We start from the raw sequence: 26,610 nt of genomic DNA on the forward strand, positions 1-26,610 counted from the left end.
TCCAGAAACCAGATAAGTCATTCCGGCTTGTACAAGATCTGCGTGAGGTCAATAAGAGAGTCCAAACCAGGTACCCACTGGTGCAGGACCCCTATACACTCCTGAGTCGGGTACCCCCAGCACATGCCTGGTTCTCTGTTATTGACCTTAAAGATGCTTTCTGGTCATGTCCTCTAGATTCTCATTGCAGAGACATCTTTGCATTTACCTGGGAGGATCCAGACACTGGACGGAAGCAGCAGCTGCGCTGGACTCGCCTGCCTCAAGGTTACACCGAGTCACCCACACTCTTTGGCCAAGCGCTAGAAGATTTGCTAAGTTCCTTTTCTCCACCCGAAGGGATTCAGGTAACTCAGTACGTAGACGACCTGCTCCTCTCTGGGGAACAGGAGTCTACGGTAAGAACTGCTACAATTCAGTTACTGAATTTTCTAGGGAGGAACGGGCTGAGGGTGTCAAAACCTAAATTACAATTTGTGCTACAGGAGGTGAAGTATTTGGGACATCTAATTGGCCATGGCACAAAAAAACTCAGTGCTGAAAGAGTAGAAGGAATCCTAAATCTACCACCTCCAACTTCAAAACGAGAAATCCGGCAATTATTAGGCCTATTTGGATACTGCAGACTGTGGATTGATCAGTATTCAAAATCTGCCAAATTTTTATATGAAAAACTAATAGAAGAAGAACCTTTTAATTGGACTAATTCAGACACACAAAAATTACAAAATCTGAAAGAGAAATTAACAAAAGCACCTGTTTTAAGCCTTCCTTCACTAGAAAAACCCTTCGATCTATTTGTTAATGTGGAGAAGGGAATTGCCTATGGCGTCTTGACCCAGGAGTGGGGAGGAGTCAGGAAGCCAGTTGCTTTTCTTTCCAAATTACTAGATCCAGTGTCCAGAGGATGGCCTGTCTGCATCCAGTCCATCGCCGCAGCAGCTGTTCTGGTCTCGGAGAGTCAAAAACTCATTTTTGGTGGAGACTTGACAGTGCATACACCACACTCAATCAAAACCATTTTAGCTCACAGGGCTGCAGAGTGGTTAACTGACCCAAGAATAGTCAAATATGAAGCCATTCTCATGCACTCAGACCACCTGAGGTTAGTTGTGTGTACACACCAAAATCCAGCTCAATTCCTTTATGGGACCCCATCAGAAAAAGAAATTGAACACAATTGCATTGAGATAATTGACATCCAGACAAAAGTCAGAGAGGACCTGGTGGACTGTCCCCTCAATGAAGGGGAAATCCTCTTCATTGACGGGTCATCTCGAGTGGTGGATGGAAAGCGATGCTCTGGCTATTCAGTGGTCGATGGACACCAAATGTGTGTGCTAGAAAAGGGCAGATTGCCACCAACCTGGTCAGCTCAGGTCTGTGAGCTCTATGCCCTAGAAAAAGCACTCCACCGACTAGCAGGAAGCATCGGGACCATTTACACTGACTCCAGATACGCTTATGGCGTAGTCCACACCTTTGGAAAAATCTGGTCCGAAAGGGGGTTCCTAAACACCAAAGGGAAAGATATCCTACATAAGGAATTGATCCTAAAAATTCTAAAAGCACTGCAACTGCCTCAGGTGATCTCAGTGGTGCATATTCCAGGTCATCAATCGGGAACCACAAAAGAAGCTCGGGGGAACAACCTAGCAGACTTGGCAGCAAAAGAAGCAGCAGTGGAAGAAGAGGTAAAAGTGATGGAAGTAAACCAACTTCCAACTAACACCACCACATCTGACACTATTCCACAAACTAACATTTTACCCACGCCCATTTTTACTGATCAGGAAAAACAGAAATTAGTTTTAATTGGTGCCAATGAGGATTCTCAAGGCCGCTGGTATTTACCAGATAAACGCCAAATTTTAAACAAAAATTTAACCCGAGAAATTCTACAAAATATTCACCAAAGCAATCATTGGGGTTCAAAGGCTCTGGCGGATCACTATCTCAGAACCTTTGGATGCACTGGTGTTTATGAAATAGCCAACCAAATAACCCGGGACTGTGTAATCTGTCAAAAAGTTAACAAAAAGGTAATGAAAAAGAACACGGGCGGAGGAATTGAATTAGCAATCAGGCCTTTCCAAAACATTCAAATTGACTTTACAGAAATGCCTCCTGTCCAGAGGTGGAAATACCTATTGGTAATCGTTGATCACCTTACCCACTGGGTGGAAGCTATTCCAACTGTCAATGCAACAGCCCAGACAGTGAGTAAGGTGATCCTCGAGCAAATTATCCCCCGTTATGGGATAGTCCACCGCATAGATTCAGATCGAGGTACTCATTTTACCTCCCAAATTGTACAACAATTGGCTCAGCAATTAGGAACAAATTGGAGATTACACACCCCGTGGCATCCACAGAGCTCTGGGAGAGTGGAACGGATGAACCAGACAATCAAGAACACCCTCACAAAATTAATGCTGGAAACAAAATGGACCTGGGTAAAATGCCTTCCACTTGCTCTTCTTAGAATCAGGACACAGCCAAGATCTGATTTGGGTTGTTCACCATATGAGATGTTGTATGGATTACCCTACCTTGCTACACCACAAGAGTTGAATGTGAAAGAGTGTGGAAACACCAATGTACAACAATATGTACAGATAATTGCCAAAAATCTAGAGTTGCTAAGGGAAAGAGGTTTTCTACCACAAACTCCCCCACTTGATTTTAATCTACATCACATCAATCCAGGTGACTGGGTGTTAATAAAATCCTGGAAAGAAAAGTCATTAACCCCATCCTGGGAAGGTCCATTTCAGGTCCAGCTAACCACTGAAACAGCTGTCCGGACATTTGAAAAGGGCTGGACACATGTCAAGAGGGTGAAGGGTCCGGTGGCACCACCAATTGAAGAGAAGAAACCTCCAGACAAACCATCAAACTAAACACCCTGTTTGAAAGCTCCACTCAGCATCCCTCACTCCAAGTTAATAAAATCCTGTACTCCCAGTTCTTCCCCAGTTATACCTCAGTAATAAGTGCTAGCTACAAGTTGTTAAACTAAGTTGAAAATATTTTGCTGTTAATTCTGTTCTTTGTTATTCCCTTTTACAGATTCTGCCTTCACACAACCATATTGTCACATCAACTGTATAGTAAGGCTCCATTTGAAGCCAGCATTCTCTTCCAATAACAGTCCAATCAGACTCCAAAATTATGGGCACGATAACTCTAATCTTTGACAAGGCCAACCCTAAATAACCATGAGCTTCCAGAAGCCTGAGGTCACTGAAGAACCATCTGAAGGTGAGATGCCTAAAGAAAGGACGAAAGAAGCAAAGATGACAACCCCCACCAGCAGAGGCAACCCAAATGCTGACAGCTCCTCTCGGGTATGCCAAAAGGGGAAAGTGAGCAACATCCTGCTACTGAGTGTCATCTGTCTCTGGGTCCTCTGGCCTCCCTTTACACAAGCAGCCGACAGCCGCTGTAACAGATGTTACAAGACTGTGTACCAGGCAGAAGGAGGCTCATTTCAAATTCGACACTTTTTCCGAGCACATACTTATGTTAATCCATCTTGTTATAACATAACAAGGTTGAGTATCTGCTCAGAAAAAGGTCACAAGTACTGGATTGGCAAAAACATTGGCACCCAAATACATAAGCAGAAGGGAGAGTGCCCCTCCCAAGACGATTGGCTCTGTTTCAATTTTAGATACATAACCAAGACAGAAGATTTGTTGAAAAGAAAGACCTATGACACTGACCTGATCCAAGAGGTGGTCATAGAAGAAAAGGAAAAACAAAAAGAAAACAATCCTTTGATGTCAAGGAAAAACTTGTTTATTGACCTGGCAGAAAGGATTGGACAACAGCTAAATTTAACAAATTGCTGGGTGTGCGGAGGAACTTTAGAATCGGAGAGTTGGCCTTGGCGGGGAGTCAGTCTTGGACCCCCCGATTTACTCCGACTGAGTAATCTCTCCCCCACAACCAGACATGACAATGAAACCTGGCTGCTAAGCAATACTGTTATTGGAGAAGAATGCATCTGGAGGAAAGGAAGAAAATTTTTAGAAGAAGTTGGTGAGACAATATGCAAAAGGTACCTGGTAACTGATGGGCAAAAACATTGGTGGATACCTCAAGAACCAGATGTATTCTGGTCTGCAGAAAAGGTTAAAAACAAAAACTGCATTTTGAATCCTGTTAAAAAACTCTGGCAGTGCTGGGATCAAGGAAATCCATATTCTGTCCTGCCACAAATTTCCAAGTACTGGATTACAGCAGCAAGTATACAACCCCACTTCTGGGAAGCACCACAAGACCTCTACTGGATCTGTGGTAACCGAGCTTATTCCAACTTACCACCTCGCTGGAAAGGGAGCTGCACTCTTGGAGCCATTCAACCAAACTTCTTCCTACTTGCTGAAAACGCTGGAGCCCACCTTGGAATCTCCCTTTATGATGAACTTTTCCGTACTAAGAGACATGTAATAGGAGGGACCCAGAGATGGGGAGAAGAAGAGTGGCCAGCTGAGAGGATCCTAGAGACTTATGGACCTGCAACATGGGCACAGGATGGGAGCTGGGGGTACCGAACTCCCATCTACATGCTAAACCGGATCATCAGACTGCAAGCACTAATTGAGGTAATCACTAATGAGACCTCTCTTGCTCTTGAACTACTTAACACACAGCAAGGGCAAACTCGAGCAGCCGTGTACCAAAATAGGCTGGCATTGGACTATTTACTAGCTGAAGAAGGTGGAGTATGTGGCAAGTTTAACACCTCAGACTGCTGCATCCATATTGATGATCACGGTGAAGCCATCACCAAGATTACCCAAAACATCAGGAAACTAGCCCATGTTCCAGTGCAGAAATGGCAGCCCTTGATCACTTCTGAATGGTGGGAAAATATTTTCCAAGGACAATGGTGGAAGAAAGCTTTAATTATTGTTGGACTTTCCCTTACAGGACTTATTTTTCTCCCTTGTTTAATCCCTTGTTTCATCCGTCTAATCACCACTGTCGTCCAAGGCATGCCACTGATCCAGGATCTTCAAGGACAACAGCAGCGTCCACCATTCGCTCAAAAGATTATGCATGTCAATAATAGTAACAATAAGAAAACTAGAAAGGAGAAAAAAATTGCCCAGCAAGTGTGGGACAGTTTTAAAGAGCTTGAATCTATCCCTGAAGAGTTATCCACCTCCACTTAAATGCAAAGACCAAAGATGTGAACATAAGAGAAAAAGGGGGGACTTGTCATACATGAAATCCCTATTTGTGCTTGGTCTTTGCATATTAAGTGCTTTAATTAATTTGAGCTTAATATTTTTAAATTGAATGTTAAAATCAATCCATCAGTCCAGGTACACTAATCAAGTTTTTCTGGTCTTCCTGTGTTTACTGTATACCTTTACAAGTGTTTTAAGATGTGTTGGATGTATTTTTATGTTTTACTTGTATCTTGGTTTCAAGGCAGATTTTAAAAAACCCCAGTTGCAACAAACAGCCCAGCCCCCCATAAGCACATGACCCTTATCTCAACTAATATCACCCCTCTGACCAGGAGGAGCCATTGGTGGACAGAGGTGGTCTGTCAAGGGGAAAACACCAACCGCCTTGAACCAGGGGGGTGGACTGTGGGCGGACTGTGGGCGGAGCAAAAGCTATAACAGGGAGAAAAAGAAAGACACGTGTCTCATTTTCCCTTCCTCTCCAGCTTGCTAAGGCAGTGCTGGAGAAGCCTACCCCTTTCTAGGGGCTTTTTAGAAATAGATTTCTTTTTGACCAGCCTAAACTGCAAGTTTATTTTTTTCTCTACCTGAGGTTCAGAGCTGTCTTAAGCCTAAAGTTCCTGAATCCCTGCGCTCCTGGGGCATATCTCTCGAGCCATCTGGATCCCAAATTTTTATATTTTGTTAGTTTTTTTTTTTTTGCAATTTTTCAATTTTTCTGTTTTTAATAAATTGTTTTAATTTCTACAAAGAGTTGTCTCATTCCTCACACTTGGATCCTTTCTTCACTCCCTTTCCTGAACACACCCTAACACAAGGCTGCGTGCAAGGCTCCTGGTGCGCAGAAGGGCTGAGTTTCATCCTAGCGTTTGCTGCACTTACACTCTTGAGATAATTCTCTGTACAACATCCTCTGGGTTATTTACCACTTATTATTAATTCATGAATGACTCTATAATTAAAAGCACAAGACAGAGATGCAGATGTGTACCTAATTAATAGTGGTGATCATCAGCACAACCAAGTACTTGGCACAGCTCTGAAAATGGACTGCTAGGTCTAAATTTCATTGACCAAATTACACAAAAAATAAGGCACCAGAACAAACTGAACCTTAGCCTGTGGTTGAATAATCCCAGCAATAAGGAGTTTGTCAGATTAACTGACATTTGATCTGTTTTAAATACTTCATATTTTTATTAAGGTGGACACTTGCTTTAGTCTAGTGGTAATGAGTTGTGCAATGTCAGGTCTCTCTGGATTCTGTTACTCCCCTGCTAATTTCTGAGCAGCATTTAGGCTGGATGCCCTCCAATAGGAGTATTGGGAAGTAACAGCTGATTTTGAAAACAATAAATGCCTTGCAGCTTTAAAGCTTTCTGCTAAGAAGAAACTAATGGGCTGACCTATGTAGCTAAGAGCTACGAAACTCTTTGATCAGTACTCGAAATATGTCAAGACGAGTTAAGCATCTTTTTTTTTTAATCTTCAACAGCAAGATGACTGTACAAAGTCCTCTCAAGATAGGCTTATAACATTGCTAAACATATGGTAGACATAAAGATACTGAATGTATCAGTCTAGGAAATAATCTCATCTGTTATGTAAGAATATATTTGGAGAACTGTATCTCAGAACTTTTTGCCTCCAATACAAAGCACATGCTGAAACATGTTTGGAATATCAGATGAGGTCCTGAATGTTCATGGATTATATGAGATTGATGGACTGTCATGAGCATACTGCCCTCAACCATCACAATTTCCTTCAGAGTGGCAGATACTGGCAAACCTCCAGGAAGGTTTTTAATATTTTTTGTGAGACAATCCATCAGTGTCCAAAGAATAGAAACCATAATCTATGTTTTTGCCTCCTATTTCACTTCAGTCTCCTGAATCATGGATAAATATGAATTACCATTTGCGTGAATAAAGCTGAATAATTGCTGTCTCCACTAGGATAGTTAGGGAAATTTCATACCACTGCCATGCTGAGAAACATTTTAACCAAATTAAAGAGAATGCACTTTCCCTACTTGTACTAAATGTGTGTAGTGATGACAATGTTACACAAGCTACACATCTGAAAGCCAAAATCAAGCTCAAAACCAGGTCCTTGTCATCAAGAAAAGAAAAGAAAATAATAAAAAAGGAAAACGTATATTGCCAGCTCTCAAGATTCCTTTAGCTGGTCAAGAAGTTGGATACACATTATGCCTCTCATCACCCTTCAGGCTTACATGTTCCCTTTCATCAGCAGTAGCTGAAGATGTCTACCTGTTTTCCAGTGTTCTCTACTTTCTCTCAAGACAGTATATAAGTGAGATTAACAGGTACACAGCCAGATTCAGAGGCCTATTATGATTTACTTCTTCATTTAATAAAGATGGTCTCAGTAAAATCTCTCTAAGCACCTGGCAAAACGGTATTCCAACAGCTGAAGAATTTAATAAGGACTATGAGATACTAGCCTAGTGATTATATTAATTCACATTATTAATTACCATTTCAATTTCTACTAAAAAATTTATAAAAAAATTAGTGTCGTGCATGATTTTCTTAGTCTACCTTGTCACCACCTAAATAGATTTTGTATAAAGATGATCTGACGTTTTCTATTTTAATTAAATAGTTAAACTGAAAACCAATCAACCCACCCTAATTTGCAAAACAGCCTGTCCTACCTCAGAGTAGTATTTCAGCACCACCTCGAATGCAGCCTGTGCAACAACAAATCCATGACTGTTCTGTAAAATAGCCTTAATGCCCTTCTAGATTAATACTGGCCCAGGGTTTTCCTTATCAGTACAGACAAAATGTGGTCCTATCCAGTGACAAAGAGCACTGACCTTATGCACTGCTTTTAATTACAAAGTAAAGCCTGAAATCTGCAGAAAAAAATATTTCCCTCCTGTTTCACATAAAAAAGTTCAACAGTTGCAAATGCAAGTTGTAAAACTGCATTAAAAAGACATTATTTGTTATTTAAATAATGAGACATATATCAACACTGGGCACCTGTTACATAACTATGCTACAATCAACTTCTCCTCCCAAATGGTACTGAATTATTAAATGAACAATTACAGCAATAATCCTGTTAGTTGCCTGCTTGGCAAAAAGCCTGTCTTATGAACTTCCTTCCATTCATTTAGCTCCACAGAAAATGGTGGGTGTGTAGGAATTCTCTGCACACCTTGGTCTCTCTATTTTTGCAAAGTTCTCCTTCTATGCCCCTGCAATTACTGATGTACATCTCAGCAGTTCCTATCCCTTTTGTAGCTACTGCTTTTCAACAGTCACAGTAGGGCTTATTCCAGATCCAGCTACATGACTTCTTATGACCTTGCATACTCCCACAAGAAAAAAGTATTAGTAGCTCTTTTCCACAGAGGAGAAGAATAGTTCATATTCTATTTCATTGTCAAAGACATTTCAGCTGGTAGTACATACACATATCCTTCAACATAAAATCTCCTAATGCAAGAATAAAATGTATGGTATTTTCATATACTTCTACATGTGTATCTCACCTAAATTATTTGCTTAAGATAAGAGGATGATGTTCAACTATCTTTTCACAGAGTTGACAGAAGATATATTATGTCCTAACTGAAGAAAAAAAATAACTGAATCTGTAATCCCCTAGAAAAACAGAAAAAATACACAAGTCCTTCAGGCACTTAATTAGCCTGAGTGGTAACTGCAGTCTACTGTACAGTCTGTTTTGGGCTATGCTGCGTGTCTTGTATTTATCCCTCAATACACAGCTCTGTAAAAATGCATCTTACTGCTCTCAGATGAAGCCAACCAGACCTCTGCCATGTGGCTGTGTCCTTATACAGCTAGTCTGAAGTTGCTTTAGCACAGTTCTTTTGTTAAAGTGAGGAAGTCAAAGAGGCAAAGTTCTGGACTGACAGCTCCTTGGAGGTTTTAGTTAGGCTAAGGTATCATCTGTTTTTTTCCATAAGTTGATGGTTGTATCATTAGAGGTGACAGGCTCATAGTTAGAGTTCCTATCCTATTTCCACTGCAGAAAATATTCTATGAGAATTTCAAATTAAATAGAAGGGCTCCTATCTTCTAATCTTAAAAAAAAACAGGAAGAAAAGTTTAAATTTTACAGCAGCTGGAGATATTCTTCCTGGATAAAAACATTTTAGAGCATGGAAGAGAGAAATACCCTTCTGTTTTTGCCATTGCATTCTTATATAATCAGATCACATTATCTTCTTTTGTACCAGTTTGTTCTCTCAATTTACACAAAATAATGAAACCAGTGAAAATCATGCTGTGTGTGATACTGTGAACTAGGAAGCCCTGTCAATTTCTTAGTGATTAGTCATTTCAAAATACCAGCTCCCCTGAAGTTAGTGAGCTACAATGTCAACCTTAAACAGATAAATGTGTGTGTAACTAGAACGCACACACAGTTGTGGGCTGCTCCTCTATAGGTGAGGTACTGTTCTGCTTAGTGACATCTAGGCAGAGTATGAGTCCCCACATGACATTGTTCCCTTGTGGCAGTCACTTCGTAGAGAGAAGCACCCAGAAGATATACTTACTCTCTCTCCTTTGGGACCTGCAGGGCCATGGGGACCAACTGGGCCATCTACACCCTACAAAAAGGAACAAGGAGGGTAAGAGAGAGTGCTTGTTCTTACAACTCTTTAGTTCTAATAGCTGTCTTGCAGACGAGAACTAACATGGAATCAGTCTTCACTGGTTGAAAATTTGGATTTAATTGTGATGCAACCTTTTTGGCTTTCAAAACTCCACCCATAAACTCTCCTGTTACAAGGCAGACTGTGTCTTTCTTCTATTTGGAGTTCACTACATTCATGGAAGCAATCAGATTTACAAAGATCTTAAACTGATTGGAAGAAGATGGAAGAGTCAAAAAAAAGATTTTTTTAAACTGCTGTGGTTTTTTTTAATTGGTTATTCTTTAAATTGAAATGTCCACCTGTAAGATGGACTTACCTACTGCAGGGATTGATGGCAATCTTACTTCCAAGATATGTCTTTCACTGTATAGAATTCTTTATCATTAAAGAAAGCAAAAGATTTAACATTTATGATGTGTAATGTAACAATGCCTGCAGATGAACCCCAGCACATTTGCATCTCTTCACTGATTCCATCTTAGCATTGAACAGCTATGTTCTCCTGTTATCTACATCCCTAACCTTACTCAGGAAAATCAGCATCCCAACCAAGGCAGCTGTCCAACCAAAAATCAAAACTGAGCTGCCTTTTTAAGGTTCAGAGCTCCTTCTACAGAGAATTACATTCGCTTTCCCACACATATTGCCCTGAGAGTCTGCTTGAAGCCCCCTCTTACGCAGCATAGAAAATGCCTGCAGCATTTGGCCTTCCTTCCTCTGTGCAGTGAGTGAGCTTGGCCGGCAGAGCCCCCGGGAAGCACATGGACTCAGTCACGAAGGGGACACAGAAAGACAAGGGACTCACCCGGGCTCCTGGCTTTCCGTCTAAGCCAGATGCTCCCTGTGTGGTTAGGTGGAAGCATGGATGATGGGCACGACACGAATGACAAGAACGTGAGATTAGTAAGTGGTGCTGATGAATAAACACAATTCAAACGTACAGTACACGCTGTGACAGGGTTCTGGAGTGGGTATCACATTACTACAGCATGTTAGTTAAAAATTCACATAAAACACCAAGAGTCTGATTCTGTTCTCACTTCAGTGTAACATCTCCGACCCACCCCTGCCCTCACATCACAGTGTATTAGAGCAGAATATTGTCAGGCTACAGGAGCTCTACAAACACCAGATGTTAGGGTGTTTTTGAGCCTTAACACACAAATATTTACTTTGTAATTTACTCGCATGCTTTCTAATTTGTAAATAGCGACAATACTGAATACTATACACAAAGGAAGAAAAATGTGTGTTAACTGCGATAGGAAATATTTAAGTGCAAGAATACTGCATTATGCAGCCAACAAAATCTGGATCCTGACCACAATGGCCTCATTCATTTCCAAGAGCCCGGGAGACAATCACATTTCCTGTTTTCCCGATATACTCCCAGTTCAGGGCACAGTCAAAGGCTGCAGCGGGCAGCCCCAGGCACGCCGGGCGAGGAGCCTCAGCATCCTTGGGGACGGGGGGACCCCTCGTGGATTCTGTGGGAATAACAGAGCAGCAGCCGGAGCGCAGCAGCGCGGGAGGGGATGTGGGGACAGAGGGGACACTTGTCAGGACACAGGGGAATAATCTGGGGAGCAGCCCCCTACTGGAAAAACAAGCTAAACCAACCCCCAAACAAACCCAGCTAAAATCTCCAACCAACTCAATAAAACGAGCCATTTTCTGTAACGTCAAACACTTGGACTTTGCTCCTGAGTATGACATTTAGTAAGCAGGAGCAAGACAAGATCACTGTAAATTTGGAAAACCTAGTAGTGTATTTTGTTCTGGAGCCTCTTCCACCTTGTAGCCATTTTCAGGGCATCTGCTCAGGCCTCCAAAGCTCACTGTCTACAGAGATGTGACTGTCAATGTGAAAATGAGCTTTTTTCCCCCTCAAATTGAATTAAAATTCTCAGTGATGCTGACCTTGTCCAGAGGCCCTGCACATAGTTCTTGTAAATATTAATCAGAGAGGTTTGTCTTCCTTTCTATTTTCTCCATTTTACTGTTAACAATGTAATCACTGGAAGCAATCCTCATACAACAACAACAAAAAGAAAAAATGAACTCTTTTTCTGAGAAAAAAATAAAGCTGCCTTTTCAGCATGCTTTCCAACACATAAAGTATTTTCTATTTCATCAACCTAAATTTTAAGAACTGTGATGTTTCCATATTTTTAAGGTTCTTCACTTCTAAGACAAAGTTTAGGCCAAACACTCAGAATGGAAATTTTTTAAAGAACAAAGCAAAAATAAGAATTCAGGGAACAGAAACCAACTAAATTCCCTGACCCAATTTTTAGCTATCCTCAATTAGACCTCTCCTTTTGAACTGCAGAAGTGCAATCAGAGGAAGAATAACTGGGGAGATACCAGCTCCACTGAAGTTAACGAGTTACAATTGAAAAAAAGGAAGACTCCTTTTTTAATGGAAACACCATACTACACTTAAATAACAGCATGGCTAATGTAATGGGGGTGATGACACCCTTGTGACACTGAACACTCTCAACTGACACGCAACAAAAAAACCCCCAACCCTGACAGCACTGGATTTTACAGGACATTACTTGGGATGGTAGCACAGATTAGAGACAAAACAAAACAAGACTGATGCTCTGCTCCAACATGGTATATTCTGTGTATGGTATTGAGTAAATCAGAGTTGTTCATCAGGGGTAGAAAGAGACGTTTGTGGTTTGCACTGAAATTGAATAGTTGGGGTTTTTACTTACTGGAAGACCAAGGGGCCCTCTGTCACCCTTTTGACCTGGTTCACCCTTCAATCCTTTAAGACCATTTAACCCTGGTTCACCCTAAACGTAAAAGTATAAATGCCAATTTTTTGGTGCTATAATGGGTGTTTAAGCTGGGATAGAAGAAGCCAGTCTCAGAAATAGCTGCAAATTCCACTTTGAAACAAATTCAACCTTCTCAGCTTACTGGCAATTTATGTACTGATTTAAGAGTGGGCAAAAATATTTGGGAGGTGTCTGCTGGAGATTTAAAATCTGTATGAATAAAAAACTACAGGAAAATTATGGGTAACAGATTTTTTTAATCTTTTCCTAATAATTATCACTATAGTTACGTGGTTTGAATTCAGCATGAGTTGCAGGGGGTTTTGGAAATTCTTCAAATCCCATAAACCACCCTATGCAGATAACACAAACTGAAAGAAAACGTTCATAAAAGTAAGCCTCAAAACGGTAGGTTTCTACAGTGGGATCTCCTGAGAAGTACATTTGGTAAGGAAGCAATACTTTTCCTTACAGCAAACTGGAATTTGCAGCAAAATCTTACATAAAGATATTTTAAACCTTTAAGCATACATCATAAACAGTAACAAGTTAAAAGAAACAGTACAGGTTACACACTGCCAAGCTATTTGGGAGGTCCACAGATTCTGTGTTCATACAGAGAAATTTTAACAATGTAAGAAATGGCACTTGTTGTGATTGTTAAATTATGCATAGGCTATTATATTAAACAACACTAAGATGATAATACTGGGCTCAGAGCTGCCAATAAATCATTCTCTCATAATGAAAAACTGCATCCACATGAGGGCTGCTCAGTCAAGGAGAGTATTGACCACACCTGCCTCTTCTGGGAAACAGAAATACGTGGGTATTTCATCCAGGCTGCTCCCCATGGCCTCATTGCTAGATTTCCCTTTGATGTATTATGTTACTGTATATTATATTCTTATTTTTTTAAAAAGAATCTCAGTAGAACCTAGTCTGCTCCTTTAAGTAACTCCAGACATCATCTGCCTGCTCTGCACCCTAAGCAGCCATTTCTCCATTCTTCTATTTGACTCGATGTGACTTTCAGAGCAGTAGCGCTGGAAACGCTAAAGTTTTGGAAACAGACCTGAGAAATCCCATAAAAGCTGGAGTCTCAGGACAAAAGCCTGAGGTAAAGAGGGGCTGGTATTAAAACAGAATATACTTGATTTCAAAAAATGATTTATGACTTAGGTTTCTTGAGCCAAGGTAACACAGTCTCATAAGGGTCAAACCTGTGATTTTCTGTCTCGTACCTTTAAAAACCCAAAATAAACCCCCAAAACTAAGCAAAAACACCCTCTCCTCTCTTCCTTATTTTTTGAGAAAGGTGTGATTAGGGAGCCATAGTGATTTAAATGATCATGTCTGACAAGACCATTGGCCTTAATGAATACAGTGTCATTCTGAAGTTTATCTTACTGGTGAATACGGAATTAATGCACAAATTAAAATATTCCAACTCTCCCAAAATTCAGTTCCACTCTCCTGAGCTGTTCTCATGGGCTAAGAGAGCCCCTAAAGCATATCTTCATGTACTGTGCTATGGAAAATGTTCAAATTGTATTGCAGACCTGTCTGATCATGAATTCCAGTTTGGAAAACAGGAAAATGCACACATCAGTTTGTGATAGTGAACCAGCATAACATGTGAAGGAATTGGTCAGCAAAATACCTGGCGCCTAACAAAGGCCATGAACACTGGAAGAAGCAGGAGATACAAGAGAGCATAAATGAAGAAGAGTTTATCTGACTTCATTTCCTGAGCCTGTAACATGCTTTTGTATTCCAAAGTAATTCCAAGTGCGATGGTAGCTTGCCCATAAACAGGAAGCTAAATAATTTAGTGCCACATCCCAAATATTCGTACAAAAAATGGACTCAGCCAATGCTGAGGAGAAATACTACTCAGAAACAATCACAGAAAATTTAGCAAGCTTTTAAGCTGCAAATATTAAAATCTGCTTTAAGGTTTAAGAATATCAGGAACTTTTATTAAATGAGGCATGACAAAACATAGCTGCATGCATTCAAGAGCAAGGCATGACACTTTGCAGACATAAAGGGCACGTCTATTCAAGACAGGTATTAATTTACCTTTGGGCCAGGCAGTCCATGAGGTCCCTGAAAAAAAAAAAAAACATTTCTCATTATGAAAATACACCACAATTTTTTGGAGAGTATTTTTGCTTTATAGGGATACAAATTACCCCTGTAATACCAATTATCCCTGTATTTCTGTACTCTCAAAAGAAATTCAGCTGTCAATAAAGCAACTACAAACACCTGATTCTGAGGAGAAACCAGACCACTAGCATATTAACACTATCACAGGAATGTGCAATTTGTTTCTCCACTTCCTATGAATTTTAAGACATGCAAAAAAATTTCCAAATTAAGTCCCCTCTTTAATGACCACATATTCTGATAACACTTTTAGTAAACAGGCAATAAAGTGGCAAGAGGGCTTAGACCATTTCTAGCCCCTCTGTTCCACCCAAGCTTACCATAGGGCCTGGAGGACCATGTGGCCCTGGTGGTCCAGGTGGTCCTATCATCTACAGATAAAAAACAATGGCATTAAATCATGCAGAGCAAAGAACTCCCACAAAAAGACCAGAAGGCAAGCACTTACAAAAATAGCAATGCAACAGTGAACATTGACTGTGCATCTAGACAGGGCTTTAGGAATGAGAATTATTTTGATTTGAAAGACAGGGTACCCAAAGTGCAGATCTGCCTGTGCCATATGGCAGCATGCCTGTCTCCAGATTCTTATTCCTAGGGTCTATGATACACTTTAAGACACTATGGGGGAAACAAAATAAATCTCTGTAAAACAAACAGTACTGAGCAGGGATGCTTGAACTTTTAATATTTTATGGTATGTGCTCTTTAGTTCTCTCTTGTACACTTAATCTGCAGAGCCAGAAGACGATGATGTGTTATTTTATTCCTCCTCAACACTGACAAATGGAGAAGATACTAAATTCAAGCTAGGCTTTGGCATATTTTCAAAATTGCCCTTTGTCTCTCCTTTTATTTAATTTAGCCCACTTGTACCAAAAATTCTTTGAGGTCAGTAAAAGAGGTAATCAGGTTGCTCAGCATTTAGTGCACATATATGCTGCAGTGGTTTTCCGTGTTCCTAACAAATCCACAGACAGAATTTCATTATGATATATCCAGTGCAGTATCACCTCTGTTCCTGGATTTAATCCCAATGGGTTGCTACCATAACCTGAAGAGTGGCAGCAGGGATGCTAAATCAGGTCTCCAGACTCCTGCACTGCTATAGTAGCTGTCTAGGTAGTGGCAAGAGCATCACCAAGGTGCACTTTGAAACATAAGACAGAGTCCACCATCTGTGAAATCTCCTGAAAATTGTAAGTCCTCCTTCAAGTGAAAATAAGCAGAACAGATGAATGAATTAGTGAATTAATTTGAAAGAAAATAATCCTCTTCTCATAGAAAGAAACTTGGAGATGAGGGCAATGCCTCTTGTGTCCTGCGATGGCACAGGGCAGCCTCGGACTCCTCAGAGCTATGGCTTCTGTCACTAACCTCTGCTCTGAGGTCTCCCATCTTACTGTGCTCTGATAACGTTAGTCACCCACACCATAAAGGTACTATGTAGGACTTTTGTTGGTTTTTTTGGGTTTGTTTGGTTTTTGGTTTTGTTTTTTTTTTTAATGCCTTTACAATGCTTTGGAAAAAAAAAATCAGGAGAATGTCTGGTCTCACACAACTAGCTCACTACCCTGGGTCACATATCAGAAGTCAGTCTAGTCTGGTTCTCACTGGACCATCTGATATTCCCAGAGTATAAGGTGTTGAGAGAGATTATGGTTTGTTCGGGTTTTTTTCTTTCTTCCCATTTAATTCATTACAGAGCCAGAAGGCTTTGACTGAAGCGAGCAGGACTTGTTCATAGTCATACAACAGAACAGAACAGGAATTATATCTCTAAAATTTCTTAAACTGTATTTAGCTCTATGACCAGAAATCTGTTCATTCTCAGGAACGATCAGTCATGAATATCAAGTATTGCTCAGAATCAGAAGCTGGAGAACCACTGCTGAACTCCAGTGTTCATTGCAAAGCCACACTAAGACTTACTGAAGGACCTTGGGCACCAGGCAAACCAATGTCTCCTTTTTCACCTTTCATGCCATTAGCTCCCTATAAAATCATACAAAACAGCATTTATAAACAGCTGTAATCTTACTAGCAATCAATCTAGAAATTATAATACTTATTGGCAAATAGTTACCATAATTACCATAACACAGCACACATATAAAGGAAATCCTTTAAAAAATTCTGGCGCTACTTTGTAAATTATTTTTAACAAATATAAGTGTATGCTTTTATATTGATAGCTATCAATTGTAGCAAGATATTTATGACAATTCCTTAAACTGGCACTCCATTAATGATATATTGTACTATGGATACAATTTTGAAATTGTTTCTATTTTCACTGAGAAATTTCATTTGTATGTATATATATATATACATGCATATATATATACACACACAAATATATAAATAGGAAGAATGCATTCCATAAATATTCATGCATTTTCTCTCCCTCCTCAATCTAAGTCACCTGAAATTTCCATTCAAAACATAGCTCCTTTCTCTTTGCCCAAGCTGTGCTATGTATTACAAGAGAAGTACAACTTTGGTCAGCCTGCCAGCTAACCTCTTTCTTCCCTATACAGTATTTTTTTTTTACTGTAAGTGGAATGAACAGTTCTGACAATCTTACACCTCCTCCTAGATTAGCTGCAGAACAATCTCAGAATATTCCCCCCAGCTCTTTCTATCCCATTTGCAATTTATCAGCACTGTTGGAAATTCCTAATAATGGAAGAGAGAAAAAATAAAAGTATTTTTGTTAAAACTAATGAATTAATTTTTCATACTCACTGGTAGGCCAGGCAGTCCAATTCCTCCCTTTTCTCCAGGCATTCCAGGATCACCTGTGTCTCCTTTTGAGCCCTTAGGACCCTAAAATATGGACTTATTCAGCAAATCATGCAAAAAACTAGAGACACCAAGAGAATTCTAGCTTTGATCCTAATAAGCAGAAGTCATGTGCATGCATATACCTTTGCTATTAAAACGCAAAAATGGAGACATCATTAGATCACAGACTATGCAGCAACATTATAAGGATCTTCATTAATTATTATCATCATATTCTTTCGATTATAAAATCTAAGTTAAAACTTGGGATCACGGAAATAATCTCTTGAAACAACCTATGGTTTCTCACATGTTCTCCACTACATGATTGACACAAAATGTACCTGCTCTCCATCAGCTCCTGGAGTTCCTGGGGATCCTGGTTCACCCTGAAAGAGACAAGACAGAACTGGATTATCCCAATTGTCCCAGACACTAGAGTAAAAAGTCAGAGAAATTCCCATAATTAACAAGAATAAAGCCAGAGAATATTCTGTCAAAAAGTCCAGCACATATATAATACCTCTACTGAATAACTTTGGGTTGTATAAAGGCCAGACAAGTGCATTTAAAAAAAGGAAGAAGAAGACAAAATCCCAGGGGGTGAAAAGATCCCAATCCAATGGAAACTTTGCCTGCTTCTAGAATAAATACGGAATCATGCCTCTCCATTTATGTAAGGTAAGAGAGGGACCTCATGTTTTTTTCCCCTGACTATTAAAAATCACTCAGTGGAGTTCACATTCACAACATTGTCTTATGACCAGCTCCTGGGTAGCATTTTCTAAGGGAATAAGTTACTTGGATGGGTGGAGTTGATGATATTGGAAACAAACTCCTGTAATGTTGAATTCTGCTTTACATTGTAAATTTTGAAGGAGAAGGCTCACCTATACAAAGGAACACAATCTCTTCCACACTCAAACTTCTCTGTATTTCACAACATACCCCATGCTGCAGAAATGCTGCGTAGATGATAATGCAAAAAGCAATTTCTGCACACTTAACTGTGTACTCTATTATCAATTATCATACAGAATGAACCTCGTTTCTCACAATTTCTCAAAACAATGCACATATGTATTGTGATGTATTTCCATATGAAATACTCTTCATATCACTGGAAATACTGGATGAAGTCTGAAATGTCTAGTACTGCTGTTGAAGATGCATCTATTTGCTCTTGCAAGAGCATAGAGACACTGGGAGAAGATGCACTATCTACTATTTAAGAAATAGGAGAAACATCTCAACTATTTTAAAAGCAATTAGGGACAGTCCACTAATTTCAACACTTTTTAAGTACAGGCAAATTTATTATTTAAATTTTACAGAATGGTGCAGCATATGGTATTCATTGTCTCTGTGTGGGCTGCTCACTAACCCTTCTGTACTATGTGTAAGCACCAGCCAGGTGGTATTAGCAGGCTTGGGTTTCCAGCCAGGCTCCTGGCCACATGTGTATGTTGTAATTTTTACTGACATTAGACAATACTGTACCTATTTGGGTGGGTACCCCCATGACATAAACGCTGCATTCACATGCACTCACACGGTGGCCAGTGGTGTCTTGCACACAGTTTTGCCTACCTCATCCCCACTCAGCCAGAAGTGAGGCATGGGAGCCACTGTTTGGTTGTGTGGATACTTTGCAAAGTCCTAGGGAGCTACCTCGGTGCCATTCCCTGAGTGAGATGCTTCTGCACTCTTTCAGTATTAATTAATTTTGCTGGTCCTTAGCTGAGCATCTCTGTGTGGCAGCTAAACAAAGCACCTGGTTCTGGAAAGCTACATTTCAAGAATCTGGGTACAAAGTTAGAAACATGCCATATTTGATGAATTTACAGTTAAACAACTGTGCTGGAAAGCTCCATTTACCTGTGTGCATACATCATTTAAAAAACCACAGAAAATACTCCACCCTTAAGATACAACAAGTAAAATAAGGAAGATCACCTTTGACCCTGGCAGCCCTTGGGGTCCTGGTGGTCCTGGTGGTCCCTAAACAGAAAATACAAACCCCTCAGTTTTTAAATAAACTCCTGAAGAACTTGTCATTTAAGCACAGGGTGAATGTTAATATAGCTACTGTAACAAAATGGGTTAGATGTTTAACACAAGGGGAACCAAGACCAGTTATGGACAAGTTGTTAACCTATGACAGCTCTCAACAACCACAACACTACCACAGAAACAGTGTTAAAATAACATTACAGCCTGTATTTTATAATAAAGGCCTCTGCTCCTATTGATGAAATGAGACTGCTTCCCTTAATGGAAGTGAGACCAGAACCCAGTCATATTTTCCAGCTCTCACTACCTGATACAAAACAATCTGAGACCAGGAGAAATCTCCAACCAGTTGCAGAGAGGATTCTGCTAAAAGATGCTAAGTGCATCTGGGGATACTCAGTGCTTTGTGAAATTGCCATGGAATAAGCTGTAACCATTTTTTTCATTTCTACCTCAGGCTGTGGACACAGTGTCATATATCAAATACTGGTCTGGATGGTGCATAGTGGGGATGCTTTAAGAAAACCCCACAACAACATTTTAAAATCCCCTGCATTAATATAAAGAAAGGGTATGTACAGATAGGAAAATATGACTAACGGCAATCTTGCAGAGAAGAATTTGAAACAAAAAAGAAGAATGTGTTTTCCCAGTCTTGTACTTAAATGAAGTTTTGCCATTAATTCAGAAGGAGCAGAATTGGTTCCATTGTTGGATGGCTTTCAGCAATGGGTTCTCTGCTTTGAGAACACCAAGCAAAGAAATCGATACATGATATGATGAACCAGGCTGACATCCAATGAAGACATGTCCTGAGCTAGCAGAATTATGAACATGCTTGCAACACAAAGGAGAAGTTCTACAATGCACAGTAAGTCATGCAATAGGAATTACCGTGACAGTCAGGGTGGCAACCCTCTGTTGGCAAAATTAAAGAGTTGTCAGTAGCAGAATTAAACAATGATATAAATAATTCTGTTTGCTACAGTTATAATCTCCACAGAAACTATGCTGTATCTGGGAGACACCATGCCTTCAAAAACATGAATAAAATCCTTGTTAATTTTAACTCCTGGTGTTGGATTAGCTGCTTGGTTTCTGTGGGAATTAGATGAAGACAGTAGTTTTGTATAATTAAAAAGATCAAATAAACAATGACTAAGTAGCAAAATCTAAGCAGAAGTCTTTAAAAAGGTGTTCTTTAAACTTTTTAAGAAAACATAAGGGGTTGATGTCTGAAGTCAACCAAAAGACTAGCCCTACATTTTGTGATGCCTGCAGGTTTTGCACCAATGCTTAACCAGTAAACACGATTCCTGGAGTGGAAATATAACATTCTTTTTCATTTTAAAATGCAGTTCTAAACTAAAACTACCTGTCCACAACCCAGCTATGTATACTACAATTCTGCTTTAAATGCTTGGAAAGACAAAGGATATTTTCATCATGGAAGGAAGCAAAATATCTTGACCTGTCACTATTCTTTTTGCCAAAGAATCTAAAAGCAAGTTGAAAAGTATTTAAATGTAATTTAAATGCTTGTCTATATTTTTAAACAGAGTAACACCCTAAATATTGCAGCTTGCCTGTGAAGAACTTACTGGCCTAAACAGAACAAGAAATATTTGCTTTTCTAATTGTTATCCAATGTGCAAATAAATGTTTGCAGATCTTCTGTTTTAAGCTGTAAAAGAATCTCCATGTGTCAGTGCAACAATACATACTGTTGGCAAAGATCTGGAACCTACTCAATACAAAGCACTTGAACAAAATTGTTCTCTAATACATGGCTTTAATATACTCATATCCTTTGAATTTCAACATATTAACAGAAATATATCAATAACCTTAAAAATACCAAGAAGTTCAGTTTATCTAAGAATGAAAACCTAAAATACCCATTGCAAAGTACTGTTAACGTGTTCACAGTAACGGATCCCTTTACAGTGGCAGATACTTTAATATCTAATGCTGTAGCTCCTACAAAGGTTAAAATTTTGAGACAACTGCTTTTTGCCCTGGGAAATTCCACAGCATAGGTGTGCAAAGCAATTTTGACAGAGAGATTAATTTTGTATTTGGTCCTGCAAGTGAAAGCCACATACTTGCAGCAGGGCTCTTGCTCAAACCACGATGACAATTTTAAGATTGTACTTACGATTGAATAGGAGGCACAAGGCAAAGTAACTAAATTGCTAGACAGCTTCATGATTTATTACTAAATTCTAACATGAGACAGGAAGCTCAGATCTTGCAAACTCGTCAACTTCTTAAATCCGCAGGCCAAATTCTGTGCAAGTTCACAGCTCAGTGCTGAGCACTGGAAGTTCTCATGTACTTCTGTGAGAGAACTGCAAATCTCAGAGCCCCTAAGAATTTGGCACCAGGAGACAGGAATGGGTGTTTGCCATCTGAAAGGACTGTGCTAGATTTGGCAAGGATATTTTCAACTGATCCTATATAATCTTACTTATACCCTCCCTGCATAGTCATTCCCATTAATATCAATTATTTGTTGCCCTGGATCAGAAGGTGATGACATTTGGAATGATTTGCAACGGGATAAAGGCTTTCTAATAAGTTTCAACCACTGCAAAAGGCTTTAGTCCACTTTTAAGGCTTCTTTATGTGCTGCAGCTTTTCTGAGGAAGCTTGAAAGTAAGACTGATGCCAGAGTTACGATACAAAGACAGAATACAGGAGATAGAGGGGCTGAAACCCCTGGTAAATCTCTGTCTGGTAATACACAACATTAATTTCAGACTACTTTAGGCATGGAACCCCAAGAGGGATTTGGATGACTGAAAGTTGTGTGTCTGAATTCCCTTACAAGCAAGCCAAATGAGGCGAACATAATGCAGAGCCTCACAACATGCCAGTGCAGACTTCCTCACAGACACAATGAAAGAGTGGACGCAGCCTTAGCGACATACACAGCTCTGAGATTTTAATAAAGGCAGTGAGATTTTTTATTTTTTGAAAGAGTCTTGAAAACCAAATGACTGGTCAGACATTTGCCCACTCCCACTGAGTAAATGCAAGAAAAAAAGTTCACTGGCTGCAGTGAGAAAGTGATCGGAGGCACAATGAGCCAAATCCAGTCTTCAGTTTCACATAAGTAAGCCATTCACTTTCGTGGAGTTATACTGCAAAGAATTTGCATCTGAGTATGCTGCAATGTAAATCACCTTGACTGCAATGACATATGTCATCTTGGTCCTTTGCTTTTATGCAAACACCCATTCACTCTTTTTGTAACCCCACTTTAATCCTCCAGACTTTTCTGCACACCAGTCAAAATAGGTTTTCCAGAAATGAATAAGTGAGAAGACTGGTACTTGGTCTACTTAATGTACTCAAGTTGCTGATTGAATCCACAGCTTGCTAATGGAGGCATGTTACATGGTTTCCAAATCCCAAATATTCTGCTCTTTGCATTTTATATGAAGAGGAGGAGGAAAACAAGGGAAAAGACAAATGTCAATATTACAATACATGAACTGAAAAGCAGACACTTCTGTTAAACCTGTGTATGTAGTTTATTACACTAATTCAGCACTGAACACCAAAGCCAGCAATGAATTAGCTTTGTCCTCATTAGATGATGTCAGTACTCTCCAGGGAACATGAAACTAATTCACTCAGATAATTCGTATCAGGGAAACAGTTTGTCTAGCACCAAACAGAAAACCTGGTTTCCAAATATAGAAAGCGATTCCTGATTAATAAGCTCAACAATTTTGCATACAAAATGTTTTCAAGCTCTAAGCAAAAGAGAAATACAATGCTGTCAAACGACTTTTTCTCACACCAGACTACACCAATTCACCCTTGTTATGTTTGCATACCTGCAGAGCTTCATGGATATTGCCATTATAATCAATTATCTCTGTTGCACCTTGATCACCCTTCTGTCCAGGTGGTCCCTGTAATACATTTTCCATTAAAATCTGGAGACAACCTAAGACTATTTTAAACTCTTAACTATTGACACATGCTTTGACTTGATTTTGTCGTGTTGGACTCTTAACGTAGTTACAATATACTCACAAAACATGGAAGTTAGCATTTAAAGGAAAACATTTTTTTATAATGATAAATAAGCAAGTCAGTACCCAGTGACTTGTGCTGCAGCGGGAAAGCAAATACATGAAACCTCTGAGGGAAGACATTTAAGCAGTTCCTACACTCCAGTTCTGTAGTGGCTGTGAACAATGTCAGAACATCTGGCTTGTAACATCCTGTCCACAAACTGTGGATGTGAGACTGCTTCAAATAGTGGCAAGTGATGTTAGTCATATTAAAGGCCAGTTGGCAACCACGTCCCAACACTGTCAAGTGCTCGGTTTCACCTGGAGTTTTAACTACTGCTACAATTTCAGTTCATATGGACTGAATCTAAGAGTACAAAACAAAGAGCTCAGATGAGGAGACTTACCCGTGGACCTGCAGATCCCGTGTCACCTCTCTCACCTGTATCACCCTATGTAAAAACGATATTTGAAAAAAACAGATACACCATTTGACAATGTATCAGGTAGTTCTTCCCTTTTTAAATATGTTTTCTTATATGAACTGGTTTACAGGGCCTCTCATCCTAAACAATGTGAATCTTACTTAATGAAAGGAAAAAGTCCTTCAAAGTCTACATAGTGGTAGAATTGACAATGATGTATTTGATTCTGTGAGAATGATTAGAGTATTATATCGGTTTGCAAACAAAAAATCCCAAAGAACCGAAAAATGGGCAGATTACCAATTAACCAATTTGTGTAACATCCCCTATTCTTAATGACACTATTACCAAAAGCTTGAAGAGAATACTAGAGAAATGAAATCACTCAGGCTGAAAGCAGTCAAAAACTTCTTCAAATGTGTGTTTCAAAACGTATAAACTTTTCTTTCAGTGATTATGCCTCCACTAACCTCCTGAACTTCCCTGCTCTGAGACACTGCCACCCTTTCAAATACATCAGTGCAGTCAGATTTAGAGTTTCTTGATGCTCTTTCTGTGACAGGCTTAAGATCACTACCAGCTTACGCACAGTTTTTTCTTCCTGGCTATTTGTAGTACGTTTCAAATTATGGGAATTTCAAACACGTATGCATTCATGACCCAGCATCCACAATTAATTTTATTTCACTGTTACTTTCTTATATTTTTATATTGCTCAAAATTAATATGGGTAAAAATTGCAACTTTTGCTCCTGTTGAAATCTAGAGAACTTTGGAAAAAGTCAGGGAAGAATCATTAATTCACCAGTGGTTACAGAACACAAAGAAACCGGAAAACTTCACAGAGCTAATGAAGGCATATGGAGAGCAGGCTGGTGGCAGGGCATAACCAAGGTTGTGCCATCTGCCTTTCCTTTCAGTGCTGCCTTCACAGCAGCTAGTGAACATGTCACTGGAAATGTTAAAAAATGAAGTTCCCAACCACTAGGCCAACTTCAGTGGGCCAGATTTTCATGATAGGTATGCAGGTAAAATGAAAATTGTATATTCTTCTTTGATAAAAAAGGAATTAAAGGGGATATCTTTATAATTTTGGTGCATGTGGGAGGTGCCCAGGTACTGCAGTCAAATGAGAGGCTGATTCACTCTTCTACTCTCACTCTGATACTTTAATCCCGTCATCAGCTCCCTTGCCTTCCAGTGCTTCTTTCTGGTGGGAATGAATGAGGTTAAATGGCACTTGTTTAATCACATCCTTAAGCACTTAAGGCCACCCTTCAAGCACTTTACAAGTCCTGCAAACAGCATCACACCAACCTACATTGTCCTGTCACCCTTATTCTGACACTAGACTCAGTAATCACCTACACAAATACATTTTTGTTTTGCTTTGACTCCGTCATGTAACAAGAAGGAATCCAGTGGGAACAGTACTTGCACAGCAGATAAATCAATAGAAAAACGTACATTTTCTCTCCCTCTCCATATATGTGGACCAACTATACCTACAGACAGACAGAGGGGTACATAGATATCATCAAAGTAGTCTTTTTAAAACAGTAATGCAACCAACAACTCTTGCTTTTGTAGGACTTCTGGCCATCACATCTCAGCCTGCAGTATGTGGAATACCACTGATTCCTAGCTCACCAAAGTGTGGATCCACAAAATTATTGCAAACCCAGTAACAGCACACTCAGGTGTTGGGTCCAGGCATGTGGGAGGACTAACACACATCAGTTACACAGAGAGAAACCAAGTTGCAGGAGGAAAAAAACAGCAGAGTGGAGTGGATGTTATAACAGAAGAAGGATTAGAATCACAGTGTTAAAACCCCACATGACTTGACAAAATTTTTTAGCTACAATTGAAGGTCAGAAGGTTTCACTTATAAAGAACACTGCAGATTGTGACAGGTTCTTTTAAAGAGGTAAGTGAAGTTTCTGTGAAATGTTGCAAGTAATTGACCCTAAAAATCATTGTGTTAATTAGTTCCCTAAAGACAGTTTCTTTACTACTAACCTTTGACCCTTTGGGGCCTCTAGATCCAGGTTCACCTGTTTTCCCCTGTTTGAAGCAAGATGGGAGAAAAATGGTAGAGAAATGGGAGTGCAGAGAAAAAGAAATTAGTAATGGCTAACTACAGTTTGGAACAGCAGAAATACTTTATTTGATATTACCAAGATAATGAATCTTTAAAAGCATTTAATTTAACAGCACCAAGATTAATATATTCTTTAACTCCAGAGTGCAATGGTCATAGATTCCACCCTTCCAAAGGAAAAGTAGTATTGGCATTAGTAAAGAGTAGGCATCATTATCACTGGTTTTCAGGAATGAATGATGTCATTCCATTGCTCCTGAGAAATGATAGCCAAGAGATAGAAAAGATAGTTAAATATTCTAACATAAGGAGATTAAAATAAAGTATTAACACAACTTCTTTTCCCAACAGTCCAGGTGAATACAAACTCACTGGCCAAGGAGCACAAAATTAACCTTACTGTTTTC

At 39.6% G+C, this 26,610-nt stretch overlaps 1 protein-coding gene across 1 annotated transcript in view; it reads right to left on the reverse strand.

Annotated features, from left to right (window-relative positions):
- COL25A1 (collagen type XXV alpha 1 chain) overlaps nt 1-26,610 on the reverse strand; it is a 309,918-nt gene that overhangs the window by 17,609 nt on the left and 265,699 nt on the right. Inside the window, exons 21-33 of the mRNA XM_069012103.1 lie at nt 26,122-26,166; nt 24,082-24,126; nt 23,492-23,569; nt 20,538-20,561; nt 19,587-19,631; nt 17,975-18,019; nt 17,592-17,672; nt 16,776-16,838; nt 15,164-15,214; nt 14,754-14,780; nt 12,603-12,683; nt 10,679-10,714; nt 9,772-9,825 (exon numbers count right to left, since the gene is read on the reverse strand). Of these exons, the coding sequence (XP_068868204.1) occupies nt 9,772-9,825; nt 10,679-10,714; nt 12,603-12,683; nt 14,754-14,780; nt 15,164-15,214; nt 16,776-16,838; nt 17,592-17,672; nt 17,975-18,019; nt 19,587-19,631; nt 20,538-20,561; nt 23,492-23,569; nt 24,082-24,126; nt 26,122-26,166 (675 nt within the window). The remainder of the gene's footprint in view (nt 1-9,771; nt 9,826-10,678; nt 10,715-12,602; nt 12,684-14,753; nt 14,781-15,163; nt 15,215-16,775; nt 16,839-17,591; nt 17,673-17,974; nt 18,020-19,586; nt 19,632-20,537; nt 20,562-23,491; nt 23,570-24,081; nt 24,127-26,121; nt 26,167-26,610) is intronic.

Source organism: Aphelocoma coerulescens, chromosome 4 (assembly GCF_041296385.1).
Source record: "Aphelocoma coerulescens isolate FSJ_1873_10779 chromosome 4, UR_Acoe_1.0, whole genome shotgun sequence".
Classification (NCBI taxonomy): Eukaryota; Metazoa; Chordata; class Aves; order Passeriformes; family Corvidae; genus Aphelocoma; species Aphelocoma coerulescens.